The sequence below is a fragment of the Sorex araneus genome, chromosome 6, assembly GCF_027595985.1.
Source record: "Sorex araneus isolate mSorAra2 chromosome 6, mSorAra2.pri, whole genome shotgun sequence".
NCBI lineage: Eukaryota > Metazoa > Chordata > Mammalia > Eulipotyphla > Soricidae > Sorex > Sorex araneus.
The window spans coordinates 92723189-92745451 of NC_073307.1; the positions used below are offsets into that span (position 1 = coordinate 92723189).

General features: G+C 54.1%; 1 protein-coding gene across 12 annotated transcripts in view; it reads right to left on the reverse strand.

Annotated features, from left to right (window-relative positions):
- Nucleotides 1-19302, reverse strand: part of RBFOX2 (RNA binding fox-1 homolog 2) — a 280019-nt gene extending 260717 nt beyond the window's left edge. For 2 of the 12 annotated variants that reach the window (XM_055141048.1, XM_055141049.1), the window contains exon 1: nt 18847-19286. In XM_055141048.1, the coding sequence (XP_054997023.1) occupies nt 18847-19032 (186 nt within the window). In that variant the 5' untranslated portion in view covers nt 19033-19286. Of the gene's footprint in view, nt 1-18688; nt 18695-18846 lie in introns of those variants that run through there. The other 10 variants (XM_055141043.1, XM_055141045.1, XM_055141042.1 and 7 more) reach the window with 10 other exon arrangements.
- Nucleotides 19303-22263: the final 2961 nt, after the last annotated feature.

The window sequence follows — 22263 nt, forward strand, 5'->3', positions numbered from 1 at the left end:
CCGACAGAAAGAATGCTTGCGCCAGGGCCCGGGGCAGACTGACAGCTGCGGCCCCGTCAGCACCGGGCCACAAAGCCAATTCCCAGGGCCACCGAATGTGCTGAGCGCGGCCCGAAGGCTCTGCTGCCGGGGTGCAGAAGCTCGGACCCCCACACAGGCCAGTTCCGGTGGCCCCATAGCCAGATATATGTGACCACGGCCACTGGGAAGGCAACCCTGGGCAAACAACCTAAGTCAAACAGTTGTGCAAGCACCAGGAAGAGCAACTGCTCCCACCCTATGAGCACACAAGAAGAAAGGGTGAGCGCCAGAACAGGCATGAGTGTGACTCTCAGAGCACCGGAATCAGGGAGGTGTGGGGTGTATGTGTGTGTATGTGGGACTGTGGGACTGTCAGTCGGAGTACCATGAACAGGCATGAATGTGACCCTCAGTCAGAGCACCAGATACAGGGGTGTGTGTGTGTGTGTGTGTGTGTGTGTGTGTGTGTGTGTGTGTCCCTCAGTCAGAGCACCGGAAACCGGCATGAGTGTGACTCTCAGTGAGAGCACCAAAAACAGGGTGTGTGTGTGTGTGTGTGTGTGTGTGTGTGTGTGTGTGTGTGTGTGTGTGTGTGTGTGTGTGTGTGTGTGTATGAGACTGTCAGTCAGAGCACCAGAAACAGGCATGAGTATGACTCTCAGTCAGGGCACCGGAAACAGGGGTGTGTGTGTGTGTGTGTGTGTGTGTGTGTGATTGTGTGTGACCCTCAGTCAGAGCACCGGAAACAACAGATGTGTGTGTGTGTGTGTGTGTGTGACCCTCAGTCAGAGCACCGGAAACAGGCCTGAGTGTGACCCTTAGTCACGGCAGCAGCCAGGAGGGGGCGAGGGGAGGGGAGGGGAAGTCCACCGCCTGCTCCACCTGACTGAAGCAGAACTGGTCCAAATCACTGCTAGGTGCCTCCAGCTCTAATGACTTCACACAACCCTCATGATTACTGAGGGTTCTCCACTACTGATCCATTATTTGATCAATAGAAAGATTAGAGATTAATGACTTCAAGAAAAAAAAATAAACACCAAATAACAGCAACAAAACACCGTCCACACAGCAAACCATGATCCCATGTAATGCCCCCAAACTTGAAAGACAGGAAAGTGAGCTAAGAACATCAAGGCCCTAAGACAGCTTTCAGCGCAGGCAAGAACACAATACATCTCAGCCAAATCCCAAGTCGGAGCACTAGAGTGTCTGTGTGACTGTGACAAATTATGAACGAGGAAACTGAGGCTCAGTGCAGACTTCAAGTGATGCACAACTCAACGATGAGGTAAGTGACTGCAGTTTTCTCTAGCAAAGAGCACGCGTGAGACCAGCACATGCGTACTCATGAGACCAGGCGGCCGAACATGAGGCTCAGAGGAAGAAGCTAAAGAATCTCGTGGCTGAACCAAGAAAGAAAGAAACTAGAGAGACAGTATAGTGGGCAGGGCATTTGCCTTGCACGTGACCTACCGGGTTCGATCCCCAGGATCCCATACAGTCCCCTGAACAATGCCACGAGTGATTCCCGAGTGCAGAATGAGGAGTAACCCCTGAGTATCACCAGGTGTGTCCCGCCCCCCACCAAAAAAAAAAAATCTCAAAAATAATAATCTCATATATGGGTAGAAATGTTCGTTTTGCCACTTCCTAGACATGAGACTTAGGTAGATTTTCACTATCTGAAAAGTGGAAAGATGTGCCTATCTTTGGGGGTTGCTTTGGTGAATAAAAGCCTGAGTGAAAGCTGTGTGCAAACTTAGAATATGACATAATCAGTAAGTGTTATGTGCAATTTCAGTCAGTGTTTCAAATCCAAAGAAAGCAATTACAGAAATGAAACAACAAAAATTATTAAGGGTTTTTTTTTTTAATACAGTCTACTGATTGGATAAAGATTGGCGCTTTTTGTTTTTTCCACCATGACGGAATTCTCCTACCCCTGGCCTTGATGGGGAGCCAAGGATTCAACGAGTAAGAGGCTGCTTCTGCCTTCAAGGAACTCAGGAAGCACAGAGGTAGGGCTGGGGAATGAACACAAAAATAGCTGTTGTATCAGGAAGCCCTACTACGTGTTAGAGTCACGATGTCTGCTTACGGAAAGAGCAGAATAAACTGTGAAACAAGGCAACTCTAATTTCCAAAGTTAGCTTGACTTTACTTCGGCAGAATGAAACCTATTATCATTTCTCACAAAGCAATCAGCAGGGGCTGGAGCGATAGCACAGCGGGAAGGGCGTTTGCCTTGCACGCGGCCGACCCAGGTTCAATTCCCAGCATCCCATAGGGTCCCCTGAGCACCGCCAGGGGTAATTCCTGAGTGCAGAGCCAGGAGTCACCCCTGTGCATTGGTGGTGTGATTCCCCCCCAAAAAAAGCAATCAGCAGAGGACGAGGGGGGCAGATCAACAGGCCGCTCAGGGCCTTTGCATATGGGAGCTCTGGGTTTGATCCCTGGCACTTCATGGTGCCCTAAGCACCACCAATAGCAGCCCCGGAGGGAAGAGCTGGAAGTAGCCCCCCAAGCACCACGCACGGCCCTCCTACACCTCCAAAAAAAGCCATCAGTGGGCAGTAGCTTGGAATACCCTGAATTCGAGAGCTTCCTTGCTTAAAACAGACGCTAGCCCAGTTAAAAGTTTTTTTGAATTTCTTCAAGCTCTGGGATTCCATTCAACTAGGGAAGTATTTTCCTACTTGCCTAAAGCCAACCCCACAGAAAATTCAGAGTTAAGCTAAAATGCAGGAAGGGTAAATGATTCCTACACCGAGCTTAAGAAAATAATGATAGGAAGGATTCCTGAAACACACTTCCCAGGATTAAAAAAGCAAAGGTGGCCGCGTGACACCCCAAACTACTGAGGAAGAAATGCCAGGTAAGCAAAAAGGGAAACCACACCACACACACACACACACACACACACACACACACACACACACACACACACACACACACACACACACACACACACAGGCACCGGGATCTTTAATCAGCAACTTTCATACAGCTGACAAAAACAGCTAATGGCCCCTGAGAAGCAGGTTTCTGAGAGACATCTGCCATGTGAACACATGTAGAAGTTAGCCTGTTTACCCCCGAGTCAGCCAGCCCACCCACAGCCAAAGCGTTGCTGGCTAAAAAGACCTACTTAGTATTGCAAACAACTAAAAACCTAGTAACAGAAAAGTAGAGGGACAAAAGATGCGTCTGCAACACACAAAGAGGCACTCAGGGAGGGGACGGAGTTAGCTGACAAAATAATTTAATTTCTAAGTCCCCGCACAGACCTGTTCCCTAGGAGCGCCATGTTCCAAGTCGGGACACCCCTAATCAGCCCCATCAAGCCTACTAGAGGTGACAAGTCAGGCCACGGCCGTGAGTGTGGGCATACCACAGGCCAGCGGCAACGCCTGCGTGCAAATGCTGCAGACAGGGACGGACAACAGGGACGGACAACAGACAGGACGGCTCTACGGCCTCTCCCTCTCTGCTTGACCAAACTAAGCCAGACTTTCTAAAAGCCCCCCCAGCTTCCCGATGGCTCTGCCTGAGCCCCCACCGGGACAGGTGGCCCTGGTTTCCCACCCCTGCATGCCCACCCCGGCAATGACAGAGTTGCTGAAGTGTGTCTGAGGTGCAACCCGACGCGTTAGAGCTTTGTGGACGCCAAGAACCACAGAACTTCTTCCAATACGCCAGTTCTTGCTTTTTAAATCACAATCCTGCAAGGCCGGACCGAGAGCACAGCGGGGAGGGCGTTTGCCTTGCACACCGCCGACCCGGTTCGATCGCCAGCATCCCATAGGGTCCCCTGAGCACTGTCAAGAGTGATTCCTGAGTGCAGAGCCAGGAGTAACCCCTGAGCATCGCCGGGTGTGACCCCAAAAAACAAAAAACAAAACAAAAAGAAAATCACAACCCTGCGAGCCCCGGGGCCCCAGAAGCCAAGAAACAGTAGGTAGCAAGTCGTCAGAGAACATATTCAAAATGATTCTATCAGGGGGGTTGGAGCGACAGCACAGCGGGGAGGGCACTTGCCTAGCACACGGCTGACTTGGGTTCAATTCCCAGCATCCCATAGGGTCCCCTGAGCACCGCCAGGAGTAATTCCTGAGTGCATGAGCCAGGAGTAACCCCTGTGCATCGCCAGGTGTGACCCGAGGAAAAAGAGGGAAAAAAAAAAAAAGCAAAAATAAATAAATAAATAAATGAAACAAAATGATTCTCTCAGGGACAAGCCACTCTGGTGACCGGATAAGCACCGTCGTGTGCATTCTTTGGTGGGGGGTGTGCAGTGTGTTAGGGGAAGTGGCTAGGAGCTGAGCAGAGACCTCGAGTGCCGGCTGCACCCCGAAATTGTCACCCACCCTCTTCAGACAGACATCGGTGGAGCAACGGGGCTGCAAAATTACAAAGCTGACGGCGGAGTCAAGGAAGAGCTCGAGAGTGTTTACAAGGCCGCCGAGGGGTCCTCTGAAAGGCATCCGGGCGGAGCCCGCCTGCAGCTGCTTCTCCGCTGGCCCCGATGCGGGTCCAAGATAAACAGGGCAGGCTCCTCAGGAAGCCCACCGGCCCCCCGAGAACAGCGCCCGAGTCCCCCAGAGGCGGGGCGGGCCGCCCACCGCGGTGACCAAGCCCTGAATGCAGTCCACGTCGGCCTGCTCGGGCGGCCACTCTGGCGGGCTGCAGTGAGCAAACCCTCCTCCAAGGCGCTGCCAACTCGCAGAGGAAAAAATTGCTCAGAATCAAGGAACTGGAGGAACCTCCCATGAGCCTCCGTTCCAAGTGTTCCGACTCAGGCAGAGGCTGGAAACCACATTCCCGCCCCACGGGGGCCTCCCCTCCCCCCCAGCACATCTGCAGTCCCTCTGCGCCTGCCGCTGCACCTCTGCCCTCCCCACCCCCCCCCCACCCCAAGTCCAGCGATCACCCCCGCCTGGCCATCACCCTCAATCGTGCTTTGCTTGTGGGATTTCCAATTAGGGTCGGGCGAAATCGATGCAGACAGAAAGAAAAATAAACAGTGTGCCTGCGCAGAAACCACACGCGCCTGGAATACAACATCCCATGCTCACTGCAAAAAAAAAAAAAAATCAAAAAAATCTCCTTTTTCTCAGCAGAGAGGAAGAAAGCACGGAGCCAGCCCTCCAGGAGGAAAATCCCACCCCCCAAGTTGTGATCGAGGAACTTAGGTTTCTAAAGCCCCACGTCGTCTTATCACTAAAGACAGGGTCTTTGTGGAAGTCTGAACTTTCAAAAATCTCAGTGTCCACTCCCAGGGAAATAGGTTTTTAACCATTATCATTTGGCAACGCAAAGATGCCATCTACTTGGCCTCTCATTATCTGTACTGCAAACCATAATGCCCATAAGTAGAGAGAGTGGGAGAAGAAAATTGCCGTAGAGGCAGGGGGAGGGGTGGGACAGGCGGGGGCAGGGGGATATTGGGGACACTGGTGGTGGAAAATGTACACTGGTTGGAGGGACCATTGTAAGACTGAAACTCAAACATGAAAGCTTTGTAACTGTAGCTCACGATGATTCAATAAAAAAAAATCAAATTAAATTAGATTTTTTTTTTTAGATGCCATCTCCTTCCCAAGTGGTATTTATCATGTGTGCTGTGCTGGGAATTCTCAAGTGAATTTTCTAGCCCTGTAAGTGCAGGACACGTCAGAAGGAAGAGAGCTTACTGACTCATTTGTGCTTCTTTTTTGTTTCTTTTGTTTGGGGGCCACACCTGGTGGTGCTTGTTCACGGCTAATTCCTGGCTCTGTGCTCAGGGATCACTCCTGGCAGGGCTGGGGCGGGGTGGGGCCATATGGGGGGCCAGGGATGACCAGGGTCAGCTGCCTACAGGGCAAGCGCCTTTCCTGCTGCCCTCTCTCCCCAGCCCTCCTCCCTCCTACCTTTTTTTTTTTTTTTTTTTTGCTTTTTGGGCGATGCTCATGGGTTACTCCTGGCTCTGCACTCAGGAATTACTCCTGGCAGTGCTTGGGGGACCCTATGGGATGCTGGGAATCGAACCCGGGTCGGCCGCGTGCAAGGCAAACGCCCTCTCCACTGTGCTATCGCACCAGCCCCTCTCCTACCCTTTTTTGAAACTGCTCAATTAATTCAGAATCCACGACCAAACGTTCTATCCACCTTTACAATGCTCCCCAGCTGGAGCAGAACACATGACTCAAAGGGCTGGGGCGCCTGCTTTGCCTGTGGACCCCTGGGTTCCATCCCAGGCACCTGAACGGTCCTCTGAGCACTGCCCAAACAGCAACAGGGACGTCTGACATAAAAACAAAACACACGGCTTGCTCTCTAGGCCCTGGAACACGGATCTCGCTGGCCGGGTTCTGTTTCTCTGTGTGCTTACATCCATTCTGGGGGAGCCTGTTCTCTCTTGAACACATTTCCTCCGCTTTCCTCTCCCATCTTTAATTCCATTCAATAAAAATTACACTGCTTGGGCAGGAGCGGTAGCACAGCACGCGACCGACCCGGGTTCAATTCCCAGCATCTCATAGGGTCCCCTGAGCACCGCCAGGAGTGATTCCTGAGTGCATCGCTGGGTGTGACCCAAAAAGCAAAAAAAAAAAAAGAAAAGAAAAATAAATGAGCTACAAGGGGCTGAAGCAATAGCACAGCAGGTAGGGCGTTTGCCTTGCACACGGCCGACCCGGGTTCGATTCCCAGCATCCCATAGGGTCCCCTGAGCACCGCCAGGAGTAATTCCTGAGTGCAAAGCCAGGAGGCAACTCCTGTGCATTGCCGGGTGTGACCCAAAAAGCAATAATAATAATAATAATAATAATAATAACAACAACAATAATAATAATAAGCTACAAGATCTGATGAGGTTCAGGGGCTGAGACAGGCAGACTCTGACCCATCACTGCCGAGCTGGGTCCAGACCATGTGTGGTGACAGAGAAGCCACCACACTTCGGAGTCCTTCGGGGGGCTCTAAAGGTAGCGGACACACGGCTCCGGTGACCTGGGGGGCTCTAAAGGTAGCGGACACACGGCTCCGGTGACCTGGAACGGGTGAGTTCTAATTGCCCTTCGGGCACGGGACGGCCCTCTGCTCTCCTTACCCACAAAGGCCCTTTTCACACACCTGCACTCAATTACTATCGGAGCACAGGAAACGGGACATCAGGCTGCCGGGCCCACCCCACACATATGGCAGTTAAAGTTCAGCCCAGCTTCTGTCTTCAGGGCCCGCCCCCTCCTCTCTCCCCTCTAACCCTGACTATCAATGGGAAGATCAGGTAACAGTCACCAATCCCAGAAGGCCTCATCTCCACCGGGGGCTGGAAAGCGACCCAGAGGCAGACCCCCGAGCCCCCGGGACTATCTGGAGAAACCATTAGGGCCATCTGCAGGCCCCGCTGAGGAGGACAAAGGTCAGTGCAGAAAGAAAGAAACTGCGGTTTCTGGACTCTGCCCAGCCCCGGGCCAGTCCCCTGGGTCCCCAAAGGTCCCTCGATCTCGCTCTGGGCCGACAGTCCAACCGATGCAAACCCAAAAGCATCTGGAACCAGAGCCACGGACGTTATGTTGTGGAAATCAGCAGGTACAACGTGCAAGGGCTGGCTGGGGGCAGACACCTAGGAGGGGCCAGCGCGACAGCACAGCGGGGAGGGCGTTTGCCTCGAGTGCGTCCTACCCCGGTTCAATCCCCAGTATCCCGTAAAGTCCCCTGAGCACTGCCAGTAGTAATTCCTGAGGACAGAGCGAGGAGGAACCTCTGAGCATCGCCAGGTGTGACCCAAAAAAAGCAAAAGGAAAAATAATGGGGGAGCACTAGGATCAATCGGTATCCCACGTGATTCTCCAAGACGGAGCCTGACAAATGAGCCACAAAGGGGCCGGAGCGATAGCACAGCGGGTAGGGCGTTTGCCTTGCACGTGGCTGACCCGGGTTCGATCCCCAGCATCCCATATGGTCCTCCAAGCACCGCCAGGAGTAATTCCTGAGTGCAAATCCAGGAGTAACCCCTGAGCATCGCCGGGTGTGACCCAAAAAGCAAAAAAAAAAAAAAAAAAAAAAAAAAATGAGCCACAAAGGCGACTGAGGCATGAGTTTCGGGGGGATACAGGGACACAGAGATATCTGAATGAGCCTCGGGGGCAGTCGGTCCCCTTCGGAAACTGCAACCCCAAACACGGGTGAGGGAGGAAGAAAAGTTAAAGCTACAAAGGTAAAGCAACCGTCAGGCCGGAGGGACTTGGTGAGTCAAAGGTGAAAGCGGCTTTATTTGAAGTCCAAGGCAGGCTAGCAAATGGATGAGCCCGTGAGCAGTCTGGAAGGCATTTTGAAGAGACTAAACGAGACCAGGGCATCCCGGCTCAATTTCCATAAACCAAAAGAAGCCCTGTAGCACTGCTGCACTGTCGTCCCGCTGTTCATCGATTTGCTCGAGCGGGCACCAGTAACGTCCCTATTGTGAGACTTGTCATGACTGTGTTTGGCATATCGAATACGCCACGGGGAGTTTGCCAGGCTCTGCCGTGTGGGCGGGATACTCGGTAGCTTGCCGGGCTCTCCGAGAGGGACAGAGGAATCGAAGCTGGGTCGGCTGCGTGCAAGGCAAACGCCCTCCCCCGCTGTGCTATCAGCCCAGCCCAAACCAAAAGGGCCATCAATTTTATTGATTTATCTAACCCACCAATCTTCCAAAATTCAACACCCAGAAATGTCAGGTGCACTGTCCCCGTAACCCACGGACGGACCACACAAGGAGCCCACGCTCCTTGCAGAATTCTGACACGAAAGGCCCGAGGGGCCTAAGCAGACAGGAAACCTCAGCAAAGAATGCAGTGTCTCCCCTAGAGAGACCGCCATACCCAGGCCCGTGCCCCTCCTCCGCCCTGAGGTTCCCGGGTTCCAAGGCTCTGCTCTCTGCCGCTCTGGGTTCCCGAGTCTGGCACTTAATCAATCAGAGGCCTGTTAGCAGCCCCGGTGCTGATCGAGCAGTGAGCAGGCACTGAAGGCCAGAAATAAACATGCGGCCCTGGGCTCCCCGGGCAGCCGCGGTAAGCGGGTGCAGTTACCAGTCTAACAGCTTATCAGGGTATGCATCGACTCTCCCCAGCTCACAGATGCGCAGACGGCAGCCCGGAGACGCTAAATATCTTGCTAAAGGTCATGCCTCTGGTAAGTGGTGGAGCCAGGATGCTAAGCCAAGTATGAGGAAGTCGCAATCTCGCAATCAGTGATTCCCAAAGCGGACAATACGGCCTGGACACGGGAGCAGCAGGGGGAGAGAGGCAGTGGCGGGCTCGGGTGCGATTTCAGGGCATTTTTGTTTGTTTATTCACTCAAAGGAGGTGGCTTCCCAGGAGAACGCTGAGTGATTTTTTTTTCCTTCTGAAAAGTGGGTGGCAGGTCCAACACCAGCAGTCTGAACAGTGCTCCCCGAAACTGTCTTCCACTAACCCACCCTTCAGATATACCTCTGGTAACAGATAGGACGATGTGTAAAGTATAACGCTTTTCACACTTCTCAAAGCTCCCTTTTGGGATAGCACAGTGGGGAGGGCATTTGCCTTGCACGCGGCCAACCCATATGGTCCCCTGAGCACTGCCAGGAGTAATCCCTGAGTGCAGAGACAGAAGTAACCCCTAAGCATCGGTGGGTATGACCCAAAAAGCCAAATGATGATGATGATGATAATAATAATAATAATAATAAATACAAGCTCCCTTTTCAGAACTGAGAAGCAGGCCTTGAGGTAGAGGCAGGGGTTAAGGCATCCGTGGTGCTTGCAGCCGCCCTCAGACTGTCCTCTGGGCACTGCAGAAGGTCCCCTGAGCACAGAGCCGGAGGTCAGCCCTGACCACCACTAGGTGAAACCCAAAAACAAAACACAAGGCAGCGTGCACACCATCCGGACTTGGACAAAGGAGTTGCAACGGCGGAACTCCACCTGGAATCTCCAAATGCTCCTTAGAAAGATGCTCTCCTGAGCTTCCCTCAAATAACCAAAGTCCAAAGACGTCCATCAAACCCTCAAGCACCTGTCCCTCCGAGTCCCCAACACTTGAAACCCTCAGAGCTGCGGTGCCAGGTAGAGAGTGCAACGGGCTCAGCGCCCGCTTGGGGTGCTGGGGGCCCAGCTCCGGTCCCGCCCCTGCCCCCTGAGAGCGCCCCAGGGCCGACCGGGAACAGCTGCTGAGCACTGCTCTGGGTGACCCCAAAATCAGAAGGGGGAAAGAGAAGAAAAGACTCAGAACTGATTGCTCACTCGCACTTTTTTCTTTGTGTCGCTGTCACACTCAGGTGCTACTCCCAACTCAGTGCTCGGGGATTGCCCAGCAGTGCTGGGGGACCATGTGAGACCACATGAGCATGCTCGCTCTCTCTCTCTCTCCCTCTTTCTCTCCTCCATCTCTCTGTCCTCTCTCTCCGTCTCTCTCCGTCTCTCTCCTCCCTCTCTCCTTCTCTATCTCTCCTCCATCTCTCTGTCCTCCCTCTCCATCTCTCTCCTCCCTCTCTCCTTCTCTATCTCTCCTCCACCTCTGTCCTCTCCTCTCCTCTCTTCCTCTCTCCCTCTCTCTTTTCTCCTCTCTCTCTCTCTCCTCCCCCTCTCTTCCTCCCGCCCTCTCTCTCTCTCTCCTCCTGAATAAGCCCTTCACCCTCCCAAATTACAGGAACATGTCCGGGATGCACATGGCAATTCTAATCCGATTTGCCCCAGTCCTCGCTCAAGCAGCTTTTCGATACCCTCCTAACGAGATCTGCGCCGGCCAATGGGTTTATTCAAGCTCATCTGCGATGGATTAGATAATGAAACCTTATCCGTGTAAGCCGCCTGCTTGCAATGGGACTGCAGGGGAGAAGAAAAAGAAACCCAATACTCCTAGGGGCCCCCTAAAACACCAAATGCGCTCGCCACCCCTGCCCCATCTGTTCGCTCACGCTCCAATTACCGAATTTCCTTTCCATCATCTCTGTGGCTTTTCCCGCCCATCTTGGGAGAAAGATCGTCCGATTGTCCAGAAGACGTGTTTCATCTGCCTTACAGATGCCTATCAAACTCAAACCACTCCAGTCGCTAAAACGATCATCTTTATGGTTTCTAAAGTCATTCAAGACGGACATCAAATTGACAGCCCGCGAGCCAGCCAGCTAGAAATTCACCAGCAGCGTTCTGGTTGACACGAGAAGAAAGAAATGCGCCGTTTCTTGCTCTGCAGTGAATCGCTCCCTTTGCAGTCCTGTAATCTTCAGGCCTGTCTACACCCGTCTGCTTTACGTCAAAATGAAAGTTAAATCTCGTTAGCTTCTGTTGTGTTCACATGTCAGAGTGATAGAGCAGGGAAAAAAATGACAAGGTGGTCAGGAAAAAAAAAAAAGAGGGAGGGGGATTGGGAGACAAGATCAGACTGATCTCTCGAGTCACTCTACTGCATAGGAGAAACGGTCTGCCATGGAGGCGGGGGGAAAGCGTTGGAACGGGGGGGGGGTACACTAGGGACATTGGTGGTGGAGAATGTGCACTGGTAGAGGGTTGGGTGTTCGATCACTGTATGAGTGAAACTCAAACATGAAAGCTTTGTGACTGTATCTCACGGTGATGCAACAAAAAATGAAAATTAAAAAAATAAAAGACTAAGTAACCTGTCAACTCCGAGCTTTCTCCTTCTCAAAGACATTTCCCATTTGACATCGGTGGGATCCTCTGAAAGACTTTCTTCTTTTGTTAAGTCACTTTGACTAGGCCTTAGTTTCGCACCCACAAATGTTAGCCCTCTGGTAAGTGGTCGAAACCAAATGTCCGCGTCCCTCCAAATGAGTATGTCGTGACGATGGAGCACTGGGGAGATGAGTAGGTTTAGATTAAGTCCTAGGAACTGCTCCCACCCCACCCTGCCCCGCAAGGGGTCGTGGCCCTGGAAGAGTAGGAAGAGTATATACACAGCAAACGCCAAGAAAAGGCCTGAGGAACAGTTTCCCTCTGTCAAGCCCACCTACAGACCGGAGCCAGCCCCGAGCAGACACCAAATCAGCAAACACCTTCATCTTGGACTTCTGGCCTCCAGAAATGTGGGAATTAAGTTTCTGTTGTTTACATCACCCAGTCTGTGGTATTTTGTTACGATGCCCAAGCAGACTGAAATTAGTAGAAACTAAAAATTATTCTGGTGGGGCCAGAATGATAATACAGCAGGTAGGGCGTTTGCCTTGCGTGTGGCCCATCCGTGTTCAATCCCTGGCACCCCCTGCGGTCCCTCAAGCACCCCCAGGAGTGATTCCTGAGTGCAGAGGCAGGAGGAACCCCTGAGCATGACTGGGTGTGATCCAAAAAAGAAAAAAAAATTATTCTGGAGCCAGAGCAACAGTACATCGGGTAAAGTGTTTGCTTACATGTAGCTGACCCAGGGTTCAATCCCTGGCTCCCCTTATGGTCCCTCAAGCCAACAGGAATAAATCCTGAACACTGCCTGGTGTGTGTGGCCCAAAAAACAAAAAAAAAAAAAAAAAGAAAGAAAAGGAAATTATTTCAGAGATTCCTTGGAGTTAATTAGCTGAAAGGATAGCATATTTTAAGGACGCTACTCAAATAATAGCAACATTGTCCACTGTCAGCAACCAACTAACCAAATGACATGTCCAGAGAGATCCACCCATGCAGCAAGAAATCCAGTAACGCGCAAATGGGAAATTAAACTACTCCAAGATGTACGGCATCCACAGGGCAATTCCTGGCCCACTTCCCTGAGACCAGGTAGAAAGTTTTCCATCTACCTGAAGCAACCACTAGGATCGACTGCATCTACGGGCAGAAGCAGTTAGTTACTCTGAGGCTGGATGGAGAGCACAGTCGAGTAGGGCGTTTGCCTTGCACTCAGCGGACCCGGGTTCAATCCCTGGCACCTCAAATGGTCCCCCGGATCCCGCCAGGAAGGACCACTGAGTACAGAGCCAGGAGGAGCAAGGCCTGTGCACCACTGGGTGTGCCCCAAACACAAAATCAAACGGGGGACGGGAGGGGGGAAGGAACTCTACCACGCTGTAATCACATACCAACATTTCACTGCTATAAAACATTTTGCTGAAAGATGTAATAATTAAGGTGCATCTTGCCTTATAAATAGCAGCTGAATTCCTAGAAAGCAGCACAAATGGCTTATATTCATTAGAAAAGACCGAAAGAGCTTATTGTCTGGGGTTCGATAAATCCTAGGTCTCATATATTTTATATGTATATATATATGTATCAAATTTTCTTAGAGGAAAATGAACTTCTAGCACCTCTACATATAATCCATTCAAGTTTCCACCAGGGTGGAGTACGATGTACTAATTATGTGTGAATAACTATTTCAATCATTTATGTTAACTTCTATGGTTTTGATATGCAGCCACCAACATGCCCAATTTCCTTCTCTTATTTTACCATACTTCTTGTTTTGTTTTTAGTTTCTTTTTTTTTTATTTATTGCTTTTCAGGTCACACCCGGCGGTGCACAGGGGTTACTCCTGGCTCTACACTCAGGAATTACTCCTGGCAGTGCTCAGGGGACCCTATGGGATGCTGGGAATCGAACCCGGGTCGGCCGTGTACAAGGCAAACGCCCTACCCACTGTACTATCGCTTCAGCCCCTGTTTTTGGTTTCTTGGACGACACCCAGCAGTGCTCAGAGATCACTCCTGACAGAGCTCCAGGGATATGAGGTGCCAGGAATCGAACCTGGGTAAGCCGCTTACGAGGCAAGTGCCTACCCACTGTACAATCTCTCTAGCCCCTTGATTCACTTAATTCCTTTTGTTCGGGGGCCGCCTCCAGCTGTGCTCAGGGCTTACTCCTGGCTCTGCGCTCAGGGGTTACCCCTGGCAGGCTGGGAAGACTATATGGGCTGCCGGGGATTGAATCCTGGTTGGCTGCGTGCAAGGCAAGCGCCTTACCCACTGCACTCTCTGGCCCCCATATTTCTCTGCCCACTTTTTTTTTTTTTTTTTTTTGGTTTTTGGGTCACACCCGTCGATGCACAGGGGTTACTCCTGGCTCTTCACTCAGGAATTACCCTTGGCGGTGCTCAGGGGACCATATGGGATGCTGGGATTAGAACCCAGGTCGACCGCGTGCAAGGCAAACGCCCTACCCACTGTGCTATCGCTCCAGCCCCCTGCCCATGTTTTAATTTTCAAATTGAGTCTGTATCTTCCCAGCGACTCTGTGCTTCAGGGTTTTCTGTTTCCATACGACTTCCAGGACTGGGCTGGCTGCTTTTCCAGCCGCATGAGGCTTCCAGATGCTGTCCTGGAAAAGACCGACCCTTTCTCTCTCCCCAGGGCCCCTTCTGAGACCCAAGATTCTAACATGAGGTCTCTGCTGCATCCTGGGAAGAAACGACTTCCTCCCAAAGCCCACTGGCTGTTAACTGAGTACAGCTCAGCCTGGGAATCACAAACTGCAGCTGTAGCTTCACTTGGTAAGTAGCCTTGGAAAAAGTCACCCCAGAAAATTATTTTCTGCTGTAAAAATGGGTCCTCTGACTTGAGGAAGATTGGGGGAATTTCATGAAGATATTTGTACTGCTTAATTTCATGCTTTTTTGGTTCCTATCCTTTAATTATTTGCAAAAAAAGTAAATTCCAACTTCGACTGAATCAGCCGTGAACACTCCATACTGTTTGGCATTATGAAGAACAAACACAAAGAAAACAGAATTCCAGTCTTCTAGACACTTAAAGTTTCACTATGGTAATAAAAATAGTATAATAAGTATAACTGGGCTGGAGTGATAGCACAGCGGGTAGGGCATTCTCCGTGCATGCGGCTGAACCAGGTTCGATTCCTCTGTCCCTCTCGAAGAGCCCAGCAACTTACTGAGAGTATCCCGCCCTCACGGCAGAGCCTGGCAAGCTCCCCGTTGGCATATTCGATATGTCAAAACCAGTAACAACAAGTCTCACATGGAGATGTTACTGGTGCCCGCTCGAGCAAATCAATGAGCAACGGGATGACAGTGACAGATAACTGGGATGATACAGAGGGTGGGTAATGAAGCAGGGACATGAGCGACAAGAGGAAGGTCTGGCTGGTGTGAACTGAACTGGGAGGGACAACTTCCCAGAAGAGGGCATCAAGGCAGAAAAACTCACCATGTGTTGAGATCAAGGAAAGGGAAACAGCATGTTTTAAGACAAACGCACATAAAGATAGTCGGAAATGATCGCCTAGCCGAGAATTGCGAGCCGAAAGCAGGCAAAATGACAAACAAGAGAACCTTTCGGTACCTGTATTGCAAACCACAATGCCCGAAAGGAAAGAGAGAGAAAGTGAGAAAGAGAGGAGAAAAGTTCCTGCCCTAGAGGCAGGCTGCGGGGCGGGGGGCAGGAGGGAAACTGGGGACACTGGTGGTGAGAAACGTACATGGTGAAGAGCGGGTGATGGAACACGAACTGAAACCCCATCACGCGATTAATTTTTTTACGGGCTGGAGCGACAGCACAGCGGGGAGGGAGTTTGCCTTGCACGCGGCCGACCCGGGTTCAAATCCCAGCATCCCATAGGTCCCCAGGGGTAATTCCTGAGTGCAGAACCAGGAGTAACCCCTGTGCATCACCAGGTATGACCCAAAAAGCAAAAATAAATAAATAAATAAATAAGAAAGATCGAGACCGACGTACCAACAGGGTCCAGGATTTTCCCAGTGTCTCTGGGGCCTATACGCAGGCACAGACAACTGGCTGAAGACCCCCTACGAGGACCCTGCCTCTGCTCCTCCTGCTCCGGCGACCCTGATCTCTGGTTCCCAGACACACCCAGGGCACTTCCGCTCCAGGCCTCTGCACCTGAGACTCTTCTGCCCAATATGGGCATGGCCCGCGCCCTCCTGCGCTCTCTGGCCCGAGCCCTCTCCACGCTGCCCCATGGCCTCCCTCACTGTGTTTCTCCCCAGTGTTACTCCCACCTAGGAACAAGCAGTGGCTCCTTTCCTTGAGGGCGAGCACTCATCCCATTGAGGCGGGGGGTGGGGGGGAGTTGTTTCATGAAACAGCTCTATCCCCAGGTTCGAAAACAGTGTCTAGCACATAGCAGTTGTTCAATAATCATTAAGTGAATCAATACTAAAGTTTTGTTGTGTTTGAGGGCCACACCTGGCAGTGTTCGGTCGGAGGTTACTCCGGGCTCTGCAGGAATCACTCCTGGTAGTGCTCGGGGGACCATACGGGATGCTGGGGATCGAACCCGGGTGGGCCCTGTGCAAGGCAAACGCCCTCCCCACTGTGCTATCTCTCTAGCCCAATACTCAACGTTTTATTGTAATCGATCTAAGAAGTCCTCAAGGTAGGGAGTGACCTGAGCTTAAGTGTTACTATTTCTAGAATATTCTTCCCCCTTTACTCTCATCCACGCTCGGATTTCAGTGCTTCATAGAAATCTTCCCTCGCCCTTTCTGCGAGGATGCACATCTTTCCTCTGAAGTCAAAGGCACAAAGCCCCAGGATACTTTGGCTTGGGATGATACGATGCCTTGTGACAGCTTTATTCCTGTTTTCCTAACATACACATGTAGACAAAAATCACAGAGACAGATAAGACACCCACCTGGTCTTCCCACGTAGATTAGAAACGCCAAACACCTCTGGAAACTGGGTATCTTAGGGGTAGCTAGCTTAGACACCATGCTGCACACACATGTAGCTAACAACTAGGAACACGGGGGTCCCAAGGGACGGGATCTTCCCCGAAATTATACAGTTAGTCGAAGGCAGAGGGACAACGTGGATGTTGATTTAAATACCAGTGTGCCATGGTGTGCCGGAACCACTATGAGAACCCAGAAATAAATAATAAAGATCCACAAATAAACGGAATTGAAAAAAAAAAAGAAAGATTCTCCATAGGAGAGTTCTAAGTTGTCCATTTGTACCCAGAGGATCTAATTGAGTCCTTCCTCTGTGCACCTCCAGAGTCCCCATCCACCGCTCCATTTCCAAATGCCACTATCCTTAGCCAATTTAAAGGCAACAAGCAAATAATGGGCCCCAGGAGGGAGAGGAGGCTGGGGGCCAGGAGGGCGGCGTCTAACTTATAATCATGACTGATGGGAGTAATAAACATTCCACATACAGGCAGCTCCAAGCCCACACAGGGGCAGAAGACACTCATCTGCACCCCCCCAGCTCCCTCCTCACCGTCCGACGTGACCCCCCAGCTCCGAAAGTGCACCCCCCTACTCCTCTCTAGTGGACCCAGGCTCCAGAGCTTTTTGCCCCTCCAGGTATCTGTCAGCGTTCTGCCGGGGAACAAAAACAGGCCCGCCAAAGCAATCAAACACCAAGAGCGCCGACTCCCAACCCCAGGACCAGCCGGGCCTCCCCTGCAAAGGGAGCAAACGTGCCCGCCTGAAGACGCTGGCTAACACAGGAAGCCAGGCAGGGGCTTGGAAAAGCAGGGAGCCCGGCACAGGAAGCCTAGCCCTGCAGAGACTTCCAAGAGTGGTGTAATGGAGAGAGAGAGCAGGGGAATGGGAATGAGAAGTCAGGCTCCGAGTGGCTTCCACTACCTCTCACTGGACGGGCCTGGGACATGTGACGGCCGTGCTCAGGGACTCGGGATTCCCACCGGGTGATAAAATGAAGCGGTGAGCAACATTTGGGGATTTGAATCTCTCCCCCCACCCCAAAACGAGGGAAACTACTGACTTTCACACACACACACACACACTCTGCACATAAACTGTTTCTCATGAACAGCCCACCCCAGCTCCCCAAGCTAAGAATCCCTGTGTCTGGGCCTTTTCCATCGCTAACATTCTGATTCTAAGAGAATTAAGCAGATGCAACTGCAGGGAAACGAGCCCCGCCACGTCCCAAGGCAACCCCAAAAGCAGCCCGCCAAGCTGTCACTCTGGTCCCTCGCCACGCCAGGGCCAGGGCCAGGGCCAGGTCGGGCCGCGGACACTGCCCCCCCTCCCCATCCATCCGTCCACCTAGTCATCAGGCCGCCTCCATCCCTCCAGCCGTGCTCGGAAGCCGGCGGCCCCCGGGGCAACCTTATAAATTTCCTTTTACACGCCAGACAATGACGGGCTCTCGGGGCCCTAACTGCGGAGGAGGCAAGACTGGGGGTCGTGGGTCTCTCTCCTGCCTCATCAGCCTCCTCCGCAAAGTTCACCAGGCAGCACCCGCCGGGTGGCCGCGCCCCCCACCCCCACCCCCACGCCCCCCACCGCCGCCACCGCCCGCCAAACTCGGTCCTCCCCACCACCCTCCTTGTGTAACTGATTTAACCCACAATCGCGGCCACATCCCCTTCGAGCTCTCTAGGAGTTTCGCCGCCTTCCAGCCCCTTTCCCCACCCCAGCGAGGAGGAAAGGGCTCGCCCCCCAAAAGGGGCTGCTGCTGCTGCTGCTGCTGCTGCTCCTCCTCCTCCTCCTCCCTCTCCCTCCTCCTCCTGCTGCTGCTTCTCGGGCGGTGTCCCACGTCGGCGCCCCTCTACTCAATGCAGCAGTTCTGCGGGTAACAGACCCGGGTTCTGGCGAGGCACCGGGTCTGTGCAATGAACCCCCCCTCTCGACCCACGGGTGGGGGGCGCGCTCCCCGCACCCGCGCCTCCCCCAAACCCATTCACGCCTTCCGTCCCCTCTGGAACGCCGACCCCCACCCCGACCCCCACCCCGCCCCACCCCCACCCCGGGGTCTCCCTGCATCCCGCGCCTCCGTGCCGGGCCCCTCCCGGCGCCCCCGCCGCGTCCCAGCCGGACCCCCCACCCCCGGGAGCGCACACGCGCACACGCACGCGCGCCGCCCGCGCCGCCCCCGCCGCCCCCGGCCCGGCCCTCGCGGCCCCCCGCGCGGTCACCTGCATCCCGCCGCCGTCGGCCGCCGCGTCCTCGGTGCGCGGCCGCTTGCTCAGGCCGGGCTCGGCTCCGTCTCCGCCCGCTCCGGGCACCGGCGGCTCCAGCTCCGACTCCCGCTTCATCCCCCGGGCGGCGGCGCCGGGCCCGAGCTGCTGCGGCGGCGGCTGCGGCTGGGCGCCTTCCGCCATCCGCCCGCGCCCCCCTGGCCTCCGGGAGCCGGGCGAGCCGCGACAGGCCACCTCCCCCTGGGCCTCGGCCCCGACTGTCGCGACAGGCGGGCGCGCGCCGGCCCCCGCCCCCGCGTGCGTGCGTGTGTGCGCGCGCGCGCGCGTGTGGTGTGTGTGTCTGTGTCTGTGTGTGTCTGTGTCGTGTGTGTGTGTCTGTGTGTGTGTGTGTGCGCGCGCGGGCCCGGCGCCCCCCGCTCGGCCGCGTCGCCCGCCGGCTGGCCGGCTCGACGACCCCCCCCACACCCGGCAGCGCGGGCGGGTCGCCGCGGGGGCAGCAGCAGCGGCTCGCGCGCCCCCCCCCCCCCGACGCGCGCCCGCCTCACGCACTCCCGGAGCCGGCCCGCGCTCGCACCCTCGCCCTGGCCCTCGCCGCACGCCGGGCCGCGGGAGGAAGGGGGCGGTCCGGGCTCCCGGGCGCGGGGAGGGCTGTTTATTGCGGGGGAGGTGGGGCCCGCGCCGGGACGAGCTGACTGGCCGGGCTCGGCCGCCCCGGGAAGGCGGGGAGAGGGAATGAAGGAGGGGAGGGACCCGGATCGCGGACTCCGGCCCGCGCGGCCCGCGCTGGGAGGGGGGCGGCGGCGGCGGCGGCGGCGGCAGCCGAACCCGCGGCGGGGGCGTGGCCAGCGCCTTCGGCAATCTCCGCCGCCTCCGCTCTGGCCGCCCGACGGAGGCCGGGAAGAGCTCGAGGACGTTCGGGAATCTCCGCCCGGGAGGCTTGGCGCGGCGGGAGCGCCGGCTCACGCGGACGGGGCGGAGTCCGCTCCCGCGGGGGGCGTGGCCTCCGGCCCGAGCAGGCGGGGCTAGAGGGACAACTCCCTCTGATTGGACGGAAGGCCGAGCTGCGGCTCGGCTTCACCCATCCGGCGGCGCAGGGGCAGGGAGGGAGGGGCCGCCGTAGGAGCGGGCCGTCTGGGTCTCGCCCCTCTCTTTTCTCCTCTCTCTGTTTTTCCCCCCTCCCCCCTCGCTTCCCACTCCCTCCCTCCCCTCTCTCTCTCTCTCCTTTTCCCTCCCTCCCTCCTCCCTCCTCTCTCTTTCCTCTCTCCCTCTCCCCTCTCTCCATCTTCTCCTTTCTCCCTCTTTCCCACCTCTCTCCTTCCTCTCCTCTCTCCCTCTTTTCTCCCCTCTCTCTCTCCCTCCTCCTCCCTCTCTCTCTCCTCCCCCCTTCCTCCTCCCTCCTCCTCCCTCCTCTCTCTTCTTTCCTCTCTCCCTCTCCCCCTTTCTCCCTCTCTTTCCCACCTCTCCTTCCTCTCCTCTCTTCCCCTCCCTCCTTTCTTCCCTCTGTCCCTCCTCTCTCTCTCCCTCCTTTCTCTCTCCCTCCTCTCTCTCTCCCTCCACTCTCTCCCTTCTCTCTCTCTCTCCCTCCCCCTCCCTCTCCCACAAGAGAAGCCTCAGGAGGTGAAAGATCCAGGAATGAAGCCACACTGCAGGGCCATCCCCACTTTGAAAACTCATTATCATCATCATCCATCGTCATTGTAATAATCACATTCTGGTCCTGTCCTCCGAATACCAGATTGTTAGAGCCGAACGGTTTGCACAGATCATCCTCAGACCTGTTTTAAAGCTGACGGTACCTGTGAAATAGTCATTGTCTCAGTTCCACTGTTGATTAGCCTCCGCTTGCTTACGTTCTGCAGCTAGGAAATGTCTGATCCTGATCTGCAGACACCAAACCCTAGTCTCTGTCTCTCTGCCTTGCTGCCTGTATAAAACACCTAATTATCAACAGGGAGCAGTCCAGGGACCAAAGAACATCCGCTTTCTCTTTGCTCCATACTGTGCTCCCTATGTGCCCAGCATAGGGTGTGAGCAACCCGGGTTCTGCTAACCAGCTTAAACACGTTACCTCATCTCTCTGGACCTCTGCTCCATCATTTGTAAAATGAGATGGTTCAGCTCAGTGGCTGGCAGCCTGGGGTGATTATAACCCTTCCCCTTCCCCCCCCCAGAATATTTGTCAACATCTGGAGACGTTTTTGGGTTGTTTCATCTGGTAATGAGGAGGCCTCTGGGATGTAGTGGTAGAATCCAGGAATGTTCAACCTCCAACGCAGAACGGAACATCCATCCCCACAACGGTTCCCCAGGCCCAAATGTCAATAATGTGAATGTTGTGCAAACCTGGGCCAGGTCACTTCTCAGGTCATATTTGAGTCTATAATTTGGCCTTTGCACTTTAGTTTGACCTGGCTAGTGCTGGAACGGAATAATGGCAAAGATCCTTGCTTTGAAGTCAGACCAAGGCAGCTTTGATGCAGGCTTTAGGACCTACTCCCCCTGCCCTCCATATGACTTAAGGATCTCTTTTTTTTTTCTTTTTGGGTCACACCCGGCGATGCACAGGGGTTACTCCTGGCTCTGCACTCAGGAATTACCCTTGGCCGTGCTTGGGGGGCCATACGGGATGCTGGGAATCGAACCCGGGTCCGCCGAGTACAAGGCAACCGCTCTCCCTGCTGTGCTATCCCTCCAGCCCCATTCCTTCTTTTTAAAATGACAATGAGGGGCTGGAGAGCTAGCACACCCCGGGTAGGGCGTTTGCCTTGCACAAGGCCAACCCAGGTTCGATTCCCAGCCCCCCCATATGGTCCCCTGAGCACCGCCAGAAGTAATTCCTGAGTGCATGAGCCAGGAGTGACCCCTGTGCATTGCTGGGTGTGACCCAAAAAGAAAGAAAAAAAAGAATGACGATAATAGTTATTGTTTTGTTTTAAGGATTCAATGCAGCAAAAGAAAATACTCAGGGGGTCAGAAAGATAGCCAAGTGGTCAGGGATGCGTGCCCTGCATGTGCAAAAAGCTCAGGTCCTGGGGCTGGAGCGATAGCACAGCGAGGAGGAGGGCGTATGCCTTGCACGAGGCCAACCTGGGTTCAATCCCTGACATCCCATGGTGTCCCCCGAGCACCGCCAGGAGTAATTCCTGAGTGCAGAGCCAGGAGGAACCCCTGAGTATTTCCAGGTGTGGCCCAAAAACCAAAAAAGAAAAAAAAAAACTCAGATCGTTCCCCCACCCCACTGCAGCACTGCAGCACTGCCGTCCAGTTGCAGCCCTGGTGCAACCACATACCCCGCCAGTGCGGCCCTGCTGGTCCCCAGCACCATAATCTCATGCCCTAGCACTGAACAGTCTGAGCCAGCTGAGTACGACTGGGTCCCATGAGTATTGTTTGAGAGAGGGACACCCTCTTCCC